Source organism: Heteronotia binoei, chromosome 3 (assembly GCF_032191835.1).
Source record: "Heteronotia binoei isolate CCM8104 ecotype False Entrance Well chromosome 3, APGP_CSIRO_Hbin_v1, whole genome shotgun sequence".
In the NCBI taxonomy this organism is placed as follows: Eukaryota; Metazoa; Chordata; class Lepidosauria; order Squamata; family Gekkonidae; genus Heteronotia; species Heteronotia binoei.
The window spans coordinates 91,721,888-91,734,632 of record NC_083225.1 but is presented as its reverse complement, the minus strand read 5'-3'; the positions used below and the strand labels follow the sequence as shown (position 1 = coordinate 91,734,632).

General features: G+C 43.0%; 1 protein-coding gene across 2 annotated transcripts in view; it reads left to right on the top strand.

Moving 5' to 3' along the window:
- The window catches only part of PDXK (pyridoxal kinase), an 81,401-nt gene that overhangs the window by 47,359 nt on the left and 21,297 nt on the right, over positions 1-12,745 (top strand). For both annotated transcript variants that reach the window (XM_060234190.1, XM_060234191.1), the window contains exons 3-4: positions 3,656-3,760; positions 10,281-10,364. In XM_060234190.1, the coding sequence (XP_060090173.1) occupies positions 3,656-3,760; positions 10,281-10,364 (189 nt within the window). The remainder of the gene's footprint in view (positions 1-3,655; positions 3,761-10,280; positions 10,365-12,745) is intronic.

The following is a 12,745-nucleotide window of genomic DNA, read 5'->3' as shown; positions in this document are numbered from 1 at the left end:
ACCAATTTGCATGGATGTTTGAACTGTTATACTAGCAGATGTTAAATGCAAAAATATTTATGGAATATGTTGCCAAGGTAACTGGGGGGGGGGACTACTCTTTTGTGGCCTTTACTAATGCACCTCTTGACCCTGAGAGGGGACCATGTTTATATACAGATGTAGTCATGGGGCCATATTTCCAGAAGCATGGAGGCAGGGGACAAAAAGTCAGCTATGAATGAACTTGATTGGGTCTTTACTGAAAACAGAAAACTGAAAGGAAAGCAAGGAAAGAAGGCAGATTAAAGAGAAAGGAGGACCACACTTAACATTACCAAATAAATAATAAGGCTTTTTGTTCTCTGGAAAATAAACTATTTGGTCTGAAAGTATTAGATTAATTTGACCTTGCTCAACTACAGGACTAGCCTCATCCAGCGGAAGTGATACTAATGGTGGTTTGTGAGTTTATGACAATTTGTACATTTTTGATACATCATCTGTTGACACAATTTAGAGTTTGTAAATTTTCATTTCATGAACACATTACAAGATTTAAATGAAATTCATTTAATCTTTGAGTTACTTCAGTTACATCAATGTGGTATAATTAGAGTGTTGGGCAGAGTGAGTGGGGGCCTGAGTTTAGACCTTGGACCAGACTTTCTCTCAGGCTAACCTATTTTACAGGGCCGATATGATTATAAAATATAGGAGAGAGCCATGTATGTCATCCTAAACTCTTTGAACGAAGCACAAGATAAAATTCAGTAAATATTGGGAAAGTGTTCATAGTTTGAACTTCCTGGAACAAAATGTTTGTGTGACTACTGCGGTTCATATCTGTGAGCCGCCAATCTGAGACAGTCACATAAGCTGTAACTGAAATTTCCATAACAAGGGAAAATCTCTACTACTTTAAGCCCCTTGTTTCAGAGTCAGTTACAGCTGAGCATTTACCAAATGGCAATTTATCATAGACAGGAACATGTAATCTCTTGGTCAGTCAGTTTGCTTGTATTGTCTAGCCAAATGCTGAGGAACATATTACCACTTCTGCATCTGATCAAGAATCTGGAGAGGCAAGACTTTAAGGTTGCCAACTTTAGGTTGGGAAATTCCTGGAGATTTGGGGGTAGGCTAGAGCCAGGGGAGGGCGGGGACCTTAGTAGTGTGAAATGCTATATAGGCCATTCTCCAAAATGTCCATTTTCTCCAGGAGTCTGGAGATCAGTTATAATTTGGGGAGACCTCCAAGCCCCATCTAGTGGTTGATTCTCTGAGAGAATTGGTAAAATTCTCCAGAATACTGATAGGGCAATAAAGATGGCCAGGGCCTTTTTTGAGCAGGAACGCACAGGAATGCAGTTCTGGCTGGCTTGGTGTCAGGGTGTGTGGCATATTATGCAAATTAGTTCCTGCTGAGCCTTTTCTACAAAAAAGCCTTTTATGAAACAATTGTGAGGTCAGGGGTGTGGCCTAATATGCAAATGAGTTCCTGCTGGGCTTTTTCTACCAAAAAGGCCCTGAAGATGTCCACTTTACCAAGTGCACAGTGGCAAATTACTGCTTGGTAAATGGTCCTTTATGTTAATTCCTATATTTGGGCTTGTAGAATTGTACAATTCTAGAATGCTATAGGGTTGTAGAATTGAAAGAAGCAGTGCAAAGGCAGTTTTCAACTCCTGGCAAATGTAGTTTCTGCTAAGAGCCAATAGATATTTTTCCCCTCAAATGTTCCGTTTAGATCACTGCTTGCTTCAGACTAGGGTTGCCAATCCCCAGGTGGGGGCAGGGGATCCCCCAGTTTGGAGGCCCTCCCCCTGCTTCAGGGTCATCAGAAAGTGGGGGAGGAAAATGTTTGCTGGGCACTCCATTATTCTCTAGGAGACCAATTCCCATAGGGTATAATGGAGAACTGATTGGTGGTTATCTGGGGCTTTAGGCAGGATCAGATCTACATGTTTTTTTGAGGGGAGGCAAAATTAAAAATGGCGCCCCCTTATCGGCCCATTCTACCTTATGGGCCCATAGAATAGAATGGACTCCATAGCCAATTTGGCACCCCCTCCTCCAGTGGCACCTGGGACAAGCACCCCCTTCCGCCCCCCCTAGATCCGGCCCTGCTTTAGGGGGGACTGTTTTCTGAGGTAGAGGCACCAGATTTGCCGCATAGCGTCTGGTGCCCCTCCTCAAAACACCCTCCAAATTTCAAAAAGATTGGACAAGGGGATCTAATTCCGTGAACACCAAAAGAAGGTGCCCCTATCCTTCATTATTTCTTGAATTGGACTTGGCAACCCTACTTCAGACTCAGATATAAGCATTATATCAGACTTCTCTTTGAGCATTATAGCAGGGATTGGCTCAGTGTGAATAAACATATGAACATACCAGTTGCAGAAAGTCACACCACCAAGTTCAGATTTACTTAAACTCAGATCAAAGGTTTGCTCAATTTGTTAATTTTACTATTCTGTCATTGTACCATTTTACATTCTAAACCACTGCCTACCAGATAATTTTACTTCACTGTCATTGGTTCTTAAATCTGTACCATGTTACATTCTGGGCCACTGCCTATCAGCTATGTATGGCTCGGCTCAGCTATGTATGGCTTTGCTCACTGTGAAGATTCCTCATCTGATGAAGTGTGCTTAAGAGCACACGAAAACTTATGTTCTAAATAAAAATTGGTTGGTCTTAAAGGTGCACTTGACTCCTGCTTTGTTCATTCTTCCTCTGTGCACATACCGTAAAAAGAAATGTGTGCACATGTGTGAATGCAAGTGAGCTTGTGTGTTACTTATTTAAATTAATGTTTTTATTTAAAACATTTTTATGCTGCCTTTCCACCCGTTCAAGATCCTTGAGGCTTGCTAGCATGTACATAGCACTTTTAGCTTGTTCAAAGACTTCAAACGTCAGTAATCCTTATACTGTGTTTATTTTCCCTGTTATGCAGATCTGAGACACTAAGAGATTGCAGTTTGCCAAAGACCACCTAGTTAGCTTGTGGCCCAGTCTGAATATGGAATTTCTTAGATTTGTCACCATATTCTTACATCACTGTAGGAAATTAGGCTTTCAGCAAAATGCACTATCCCTGATTCTCTGCTAATCTAGTGAATCTGCTGGCACTGCATGCAGAATCCCCTGATTCTTTTCTTTTAAAAAGTAGGGTCTCAAAACTTGTGTGTGCTTTTGAGCCATGTCATCATGCCCTCTGCACATACAAATAATTTCTAGCTGCTGATTATGCTTCCTAATGTCTGTGTGTTTTGCTCACTCATGATCCCTTCCTGATATTGTAATGTTTTCCTTGAAGTGAAACCACATTAAACATGAGATACACATCTGGATCTTCTGGCATTTTTTTAAAGGCTTCAGAGCAGCCACAACTGAAATTGAGTCCTGAAGCAGTGGGGTACCTTTTTTTCTCTAGTGCTGCTAGCACCTGCTTCAAGGAGTGTCTGGCATGGAGGGAAAGGGCTAACTTCCTCCTCTCCCAACATCATGATCTCAGTCCAATTTGGGACTTGCCCTCCCTGGGAAGCTGTTTTGAAGCCATTAAAACTGCTGGAAGATCCAATCATGGATATCTCACATAATGTTGACTCTAAATGATAAGGCTGTTCATAGTTTTGTTGTTGTTGTTTCCACCTTTCTTCAGGTTATGACCACTGGAAGGGACAGGTACTAAATTCAGATGAGCTTCATGAATTGTATGAAGGATTGAAGCTGAACAATGTCAATAAGTATGACTATGTACTTACAGGTAAGTGTAAGTCTTTGCATCTTTGAGAATTAGCCTGAAATATCTCTGTTGAAGTAGAGTTAATTTCAGGTCAACACTTAATTCTAGAAGGGCTGGGAGAATTAGTCTTGGAGTTGGTGAGGGGGGATTATATGCTCATGCAACCATCTTTTGATTTCTTAACCATAGTTAAACGATTGTCTAGTATCATGCCAACTCTTGCTGTGGAGGCAGCATTTTTAAAAAGAAACTCCAGTAGAAATTTCATGATGCGCAGGTTTGCACCCAACCAATATACCTTGTCTGACTTTTTAATAGATGATTAACAGTTACACTTCATTGCATGCAGTACATTTGGTTTTAATTTCATTTTCTGTGTTCCATAATGCAGTGAATAAGCTGCTTCTAAAGCTTGCTGGATAAAATTGATTGCCATATTGATTTATGTGACTTCCACAAGAAAGGAGGTGTTTTTAAAGCCAGAGATAACAGGGAAGTGTAATGATACAGGTCCAGAATTATAACCCATAACGGCAACTCTGGCATGAAGGGTATTGCACAGCTGACAAATAACTTTTTCTTTTTGGTTTCCTTGGAGTTCTTGGAAGTAAAGGTATTTAATAACAAAGTGAATGAGATTGCAACATAAATTGATTCCAATTCTTCCAAAAATATTTCTAATTTTCTTTTCCCTCAGGCAAAGGTTCGTTTGCAAAAGGACAGAATAGATTCACTAAAACTTGATTGGTGACAGCTTTCTTTTCATCTAATGTAGTTAGCCAGCTAAGAGATGGTATTTCTACATGGTATTATTTTATCAATTCCTATTTTTTCCAGTCCCTTCATACACTTGAGACTGCTGTTTTTAAAGTGTATTTTTTGAAAATAATTGGAAAGTCTCTGTCAACTGATGCAAATTTTTGAAGTATCACTCTGTGATTGTATTCTTAGAGCACTTTATATTGGGGAGAGCTGGACTGTAATAAGGAATATCTTGCATGGTGAAAAATATGTCTCTGATGGAAATAGGTGTGACCCTGCTGAAGCAAAGAGCAATTCAGATATTCATCATCTATCACGTTCTGTGTAATAAGTACTTGGGTAAGATCTGCCTTGCCTGCCAGCCCTGTCTCCAGTTCTTTGCAGGGGCAAGAAGAAATGTTCTGAGGATACTGCTCTAGGGGATTGCAAATTGTATAGCCATTTTCAAAAGAACCAGGGCTTTTGTGTAGCAGGAACTCCTTTGCGTATTAGGCCACACACCCCTGATGTAGCCAATCCTCCCAAGAGTTTACAGACTCTTAGTACAGGACCTACTGTAAACTCCAGGAGGATTGGCTACATCAGGGGTGTGTGGCTTAATATGAAAAACAGTTCTTGCTGCAAAAAAAGCCCTGAGAAGAACCAATTTTAGATTGCCAAGTAGACATCTGAAAACTTGCCAGTTAGAACCCCCCCTACTTTTGGCACCAAAATAGCTGAATTTGCTGGTGCTAACTAGATATCAGTAGTCAGCTAGAACTTGGGAAGGCCTGATTTTCTACATTTCTAGTTCAGTAATTCCCTTTCCTCGGAAGGTATATAATTTCAATATAAATGAACTTTTAAGACTGTATTTGCTGATTTTGCTCATCTTACTGAAACTTTCAGCCCCAGACAGCTGCATGCCTAGGGTAGCCAGCCTCCAGGTGGGGCCTGGAGATCTTCTGCTTTTACAACTGATCTCCAGCTGACAGAGATTAGCTCTCCTGGAGAAAATGGCTGCTTTGAAGGGTGGACTCTTTGACATTGTACCATGCATAGGCTTCTCCCCTTCCCAAACCCCACCTTTTCCTGGATCCACCCTCAGTCCCCAGGTATTTTCCAACCCAGACCTGGCAACCCTAGTATTTTATCAGGTTGGCCATATCTGACAGCATAATCCCTGCAGCTCTAATCCCTACACCACAGTGGCTTAAAAAATCTTAAACTGTGTCAACTTCTCTGTGTTATATTCACTGTACTTGTGAGAAGAAACATGACAATACTGATTTCAATTGTAAAATGTGTTGCCTGGTGCTTCTTTTTTTTTTGGCATTAAGAAGAAACCATTGCACATTAGCTCCAGGTAATACAGCGAATACCAAAAATAATTCAGTGTTATTGTATTATCTGGAGCTAATATGCAATACATATGTTTGACCACTGAGGAAGGTCGAAATGGCCAAAACACATATGGTCTGTTTGATATATATGATTGTATCCTGTTTTGAGGCTACTATTGGGCCTATATCTGTTTTTATCTAATTTGTAATAAATATATTGTATATAGCAGGGGTGGCCAACAGTAGCTCTTTTTTGCCTACAACTCCCATCAGCCCCAGCTATTGGCCATGCTGGCTGGGGCTGATGGGAGTTGTAGGCAAAAAACATCTGGAGAGCTACAATTGGCCACCCGTGGTATATAGGGTTGCCAGATCTGTGTTGGAAAATACCTGGAGACTTTGGGGTGGATCCAGGACAGGGCAGGGTTTGGGGAGGGGAGGGGCCTCAGCATGGTACAATGCCATAGAGTCCACCCTTTGAAGCAGTCATTTTCTCCATGGGAGCTGATCTCTGCTATCTGGAAACAGTTGTAAAAGCAGGAGATCTCCAGGCCCCACCTGGAGTATTTGATAATATTTATGTTGTACTTTTTAAAATTGATATTATTTGACTCTCACATTTGTGGTAATTAACTTTTTGGTTTCTTAATTTGATGGCTTGTTTTTGTTTTGTTTTTTGCAAAAGGTTTTTAGACATCTGTTAAAGTATAAAAAATATGCTTGCATATGAAATATTTTGTCCTCCCCTTTCCAAACATTTTTCTTTGTAATTTCTATATTGACTTCCCAATAATAAATCATCCAAGCCAATTTATTCAGTGTAAAAATAATGACACACGTACATGCACATACACACATATAAGCTGTAGTGGCAATTTTTAATTGGAAACCAGAGGAATCAGAAAAGTCCTAAAAAACTCTAGAATGCTTGTACAGGTACACAAACATGATCTAGAAAATATCAGTCTAGATATTATAAGACACATGAAGCTGCCACTGCTCTATATCTCTGTGTTCTCCACCCTCACCCCAAGCGTCAGCATGAGGTAAAAGCAGAGAGACACAGTGGGCACTACCATGATGTTACAGGTTGTTGCTTGTTAGACTTTGCTAGGAAAAGTAAACAAAGAGAAACCAACTGGCAGCAATTATGTATCTGTAATAGTATTTAGTTTGGGCCTAAGAGTAGTTTGGGAAATAATTTACAATTCTAGATTTAGAAGAATTGTGACAGAGGAATTCTCAACACATTTTATTTGTTTAGTGTATTTCTTATTCCTCCCTTAGTAGAGACCCAAAGCAACTTACAGAAAATTCAGCTACAATTTAAATAAGCAAAAACTCAGTGTAAAGAATTAGCAAAACAAACAAAAATGAAAGGTACATAAAAAACCCTGGGCTGGGGAACATTAGGTTAGTCCATCAAGGGCCTTTTGGCTTGCTCCCTCATACCCCCTTCAGCCTTGCCCAGGCTTTAAACACCTGCACCAAGAGAGAGAGAAAAATCCAGGGTGGACATTGCAAGCTAGCAACCAACCATCTTCCCACAGTTCTCCCTCCTGCTGCATATAAATTACTCATTAAAATAATCTCCTAAAGTAATGAATAACTTTGGAAATAGTGTATAAGGTTCACTCCTCTATAATTAGTTTGTTACAGGGCAAAGTTTTGTTTCACCCAGTTTGACCTATTAAAAGACTACTATTACTATGCTTACCCCCCCTCCCCCTTTTTTTGTTTAGCTGAGGCAAACCACCTGTTTTCCCATGTGGAACTTTAAAGGGGCATTCAGTGTATTTCATCAGTCTTTCTGATTTATTGCTCAGTTGCCTGACAAGAAGCATCTTAAACGGAGTATTGCTGCTCCTTCCAGCCTGGACTTATCCTGTACTCTTGCCAGTCTTCACCTATCCTAATCCTGTACCACCATACTCTCTTCAGGCAGCACCCCACATAAGACTATGGCTCAGACCAAGTGTCTTACAGAACTATGGATTAATTAAACAAGCTATAGTTAGATTAATAATCCACTCCACTAACTATGGTTACCTAAGGAATGGCAAGCCAGGATCTGAAACCATACTTTGCTTATCAATCACAACTGTGTTTGTCTGTTTTTAAGTATGATTAGTTTGTGAAACTAGAATTCAGCTCACAATCATTCATTCAAGTCATGGTTTGCCTTGACAAACATTGGGTTCACCAGCTTTGCTCTTCCCCCCCGGAGAGACTAGGCTGGGCTCCTGGCTTGCATCGCAATAAGGGCAGTGCTGAGGAATAAGCCAGGATTAACCACGATGTTTGAAGTTCGCATATTACTTAAACCATAGGCAGGGCTTCTTTTGAGCAGGAACACACAGGAACGCAGTTCTGGCTGGCTTGATGTAAAGGGGTGTGACCTAAAATATTCAAATAAGTTCCTGCTGGACTTTTTCTACAAAAATCCCTGCATGAAACAATAATGATGCCATGGTGTGTGGCCTAATATGCAAATGAGTTCCTGCTGGGCCTTTTCTTTAAAAAAGGCCCTGACCATGGGTAGGGTTGCCAATCTGCAGGTGGGGGCAGGGGATCCCCTGGTTTTGAGGCCCTCCCCCTGCTTCAGGGTCATCAGAAAGCAAGGGGGGAAATGTCTACTGGGCACTCCATTATTCCCTATGGAGACCAATTCCACTAGGGTATAATGGAGAACTGATCCGCGGGAATCTGGGGCTCTGGGGGGGCTGCATTTTAAGTTAGAGGCACCAAATTTGCAGCATAGCATCTCATGCCTCTCCTCAAAACACCCTCCAAGTTTCAAAAGAGAGTCCCAAAAAATGGCGCCCCTATCCTTCATTATTTCCATTGGAGGGAAGGCATTTAAAAGGTGTGAAGTCCCTTTAAATGTGACGTCCAGAACTCCCTTTGGAGTTCAATTATGCTTGTCATGCCCTTGCTCCTGGCTCCACCCTAAGTGTCTCCTGGCTCCACCCCCAAAGTCCCCAGCTATTTCTTGAATTGGACCTGCCAACCCTAACCATAGGCAAGACTAATTTAATAAACCCTCTTCAAACCATATGTCATGGTCTGACATGCCAGGACTGAGCATACTTAGTGAAGAGGCCTGCATACAGATGCTTCATTATGTATTAGTTAAAACATGGCTTTGTCTGACCTCTGAACTGGCTCTTGGTCTGAATGTTGAACTGCTGCTGCTCTGTTGGAGTCAGCTTCCCACCCCCCACCTCGCGATGTAGGACATTTCTCAGTACTGGCAGGAAATATATATGTACTCACTTAAGTCTAATATAGTTTGGAAATTTGTAGGTAATGAGATGGTTAGATTTTTCAGTTTGACTCTACATTATTTTTCTGCAAAAATGGGATATTTGCTGCACCCTTCCCATTATCTGTCATCCACACATGAACCAATCAAGCTCAAAAATAAGAGAAAGATGAACTTGCCAACTGTTGTGCTTAATTGGTGATAGCTAATTGACACATGGAAATAAACAAGTCAGCAAGGCTTTTTAAAAAGCAGGAACGCACAGGAACGCAGTTCCAGCTGGCTTGGCATAAGGGGGTGTGACCTAATATGCAAATGAGTGCCTGCTGGGCTTTTTCTTTTAAAAAGCCCTGTGTGAAACTATGGTGATGTCAGCGGTGTGGCCTAATATGCAAATGAGTTCTTGCTGATTTTTTCTACAAAAAAAGCCCTGCAATTCAGTATTTAGCATGTGAACTGGTTCTAAGCTAGTCATGAAACTTGGAGGGGAAGAATTAATTGGCTTTCCACCAGTAGGGGATTTAGTTAACAGGAAGTCAACTTGGAGGCTTGCTATGAGGTTTGGAGTAGACTTTTGATTTAGTTTTCAAAAAATGTGAAAGACCCTTTCACATGTCTGTGCTGGTAAGGTATAATAATAGTAAGTTCCTCAAAGCTTCCATAAAGGATGGCAAAGAACCAGTGTAAAGACGCTGTGTCACTAACCAGCAGGGCTTTTTTTGAGCAGGAACGCAGTTCCGGCTGGCTGGCATCAGGGGGTGTCACCTAATATGCAAATGAGTTCCTGCTGGGCTTTTTAAATACAAAAGCTCTGTGTGAAACAATGATGACACTAGGGGTGTGTGGCCTAATCTGCAAATAAGTCATTGCTGGGCTTTTTCTACCAAAAAAGCCCTGCTAACCAGTCGCTTGTTTTCCAAGTTTAGAAAGAACCTGGGTGATCAGAAATATTTGTTGCAGCATGGAAAAAGTTTTGACATGCCATGGCAAGTCTTTTTGATTAGGGCTGAGTGGCTGCTTGTTGAAGAATGATTTGTGATCATGGACAATGTTCAAGAGGGCTGGTTACGTATGTGCAGAATTCTATTTTGGCTTCATAAATTGTGAGGAAAAGCACCTTGATCATACAGAGGTTTACTTGAGGGGAAAAATATTTTTCCCAAATGTAATTTTCTTCCTTATGTTTTCAAAGGCTACACAAGAGACAAATCATTCCTTGAAATGGTGGTTGATATTGTCAAAGAACTAAAGCAACAGAACTCCAATCTTGTATATGGTAAGTTTCTGAGGAACAATTTATTCAATTTACTTTATTTATTATGTTAGACTTGTATCCCGCCCATTCTACAACAAGACAGCTAACAACAAAAGATCACAATATTAAAACAGTAAAATAATAGAACAGTCAGATAAAAGCACAATGATTCCCTCCCAATAATTATCTAGTGGCTCAGGGAGGGCAAAAGTTTTATGATAAAGATAGGAGTTGCCCCCCACAGTCAGAATAAAGAGGCTGACACAGAATATATTGGGAAACGGGCCACTTTATTTAATTAACACAACTAACACAGCAAGGGCTACCTGCAATTGGTCAAGCCCTGGGGTCTTCCTACGACCCCACCAAGTCCAATAATGGGCGAGCCACCCAACCCCCGGCACGAGCTATAAGATTATGGCTAATGCCGGGCCAGCCAGGCCAAAAACTATCCTCCCCTTCAACTTCAGCCCTGATCACCAGAAGGAGGCGAATTTAGTGGGAGGCATGAATATGATCCGCATTCTACAGCACTGAGCCGTAAAGCCCATCTGCCGTTCCTGCGTATTGACTGCACTAACATGTGCAGTGGCCTGGGTGCTCACCTGCAATGTATAAACCCCTTGCTCCTTCTGCCATCGCCAATGCCAAGCCTCTGCTTAGGCATTAGCGCCCCACCGGGTGACCTAACGCCACCCGAAGCCCTTGCCGAATATCACTTAAAAAGGCCGGGTTCCCCGCGTCCGACAGACAGAGTAAAGCTCTCCCAAATCCACCCTAATTCCAGGGTGGGGCAGGAAGGTACCCAGACCTCCCTCCAAGGCCTTACACAAGGCCCGGTTTGCCTTCCGTCTGACCCGCTCAATCCCCGCAGGGTCCCAAGCAACCCGCCAGACTCTTCTTGGAAGGATGGCAGACCACATTATACGGACTCCAGACCACCTCCGCACGATGGCCTGAAGATCCGACACCGTCTGCAATGAGAGGGCCTTCCCCTTCAACAGCCCCAAGTCATTCCCACCCAAGTGGATGACCAGTATATGAGGCGGGGAACCGGCCCTTCCAGAAAACAACAATGGCAAGAGCCCTAGCCATCTTAGCCCACGGCGCCCCTGCCATTCAACCACGGCCCACTCGCTTAACCCCAACTGGGTTCCAAACGACGATCTCTTTGCATAGTGGGCTGCCCAGAAAATCATGCTGTGCCCGCATATGAGGATCCGCAGCCTCCCCTGCTGAGACACAGCACCTGAAATGAGAAAACAGTCAAACACAACTGAACTTTAACTATTTAAGCATAACCACCGAACCCAAACCCCCTAGGGGGACACCAGTGGGCGCACATAAGCCCGGAAGGCTGCCGAATGCCAACGGCCCACCCTCTATATGGCCGGACCCGGATAGCCCATAGCAGCAGCAGTTGAAGCAGCCGCAATTCTAAAAGAATGGGTCCCAAACTTAAACCTCGCCAAGCCTAACTTGTCTAAGGCCCTAGAAGTAACAGCCCAAAACTGGTACTTGGTAAGGGGGGAACCACCCTCATGGCAAAAAAGCGGCCCTTTGGCGTACCCCCTAACTGTCAAATAATGCTGCAACATTTGGACCGGGCAAAGACCGGCTTCCTCACAGGGACCAATCGTGATCTTGGTACCCTTATATCTTTGGTCCATTTTGGACCGCCGGACTTGCAACACCGCATGTCCACCCTCAAATTTGACGTCCCCTCTCTGCAACGCCCAGTCACATTGATCATTCCATGACAACTGCACTAGCTCACAGACCCTTAAGGCCCCGAAGAATGCCGTTAGCGCTGCTGCATGGAACAGTGCTACTTCGTAGTCAGAACTACACACCTCGGGCCAAACCTGTGACAACCCCCTCAATATGGACGGAGAAATGGGTTGCCGGGCATCCACCCGTGACCCCCCGTTCCCTGGACCATCCCTCAAGCATCTTCTTCAACCTGAAGTCCCCGACTTCCACCGGGTACCCCTGGGCCTTACTGATAAAAGCCAATGCGGCCAACTGGCCCCAAATGGACTTAATCGCTAGTCCCTTACCTTTAAGATGCACGCAAAACTGCATCAGGTGCTGAACTGGAATGGGCCAGCTATCCTCTAACTCTGACATAAGTCTGAAGGCCCTGAACTGAAGCGCAGCCCGCTCATAAGCTTTCCGTGTACTCGGAGCCAAAGCTAGCAAAATTGCCCTACCAGCTTCAGCTTGCCAAGCTGCCGCAGGTCCTGGGGCATCCGAACTGGCTGTGGATCGGCCTCCGGGACTAGCTGGAAAAAGCGCTCCATCTGTTGGCAAGACAGAGTGTCCGCCACCCCATTACAAACACCAGGAACATGTTTTGCTAAAAACAACACATTCAGCTGAAGGCAACGCAATGTAAAAGC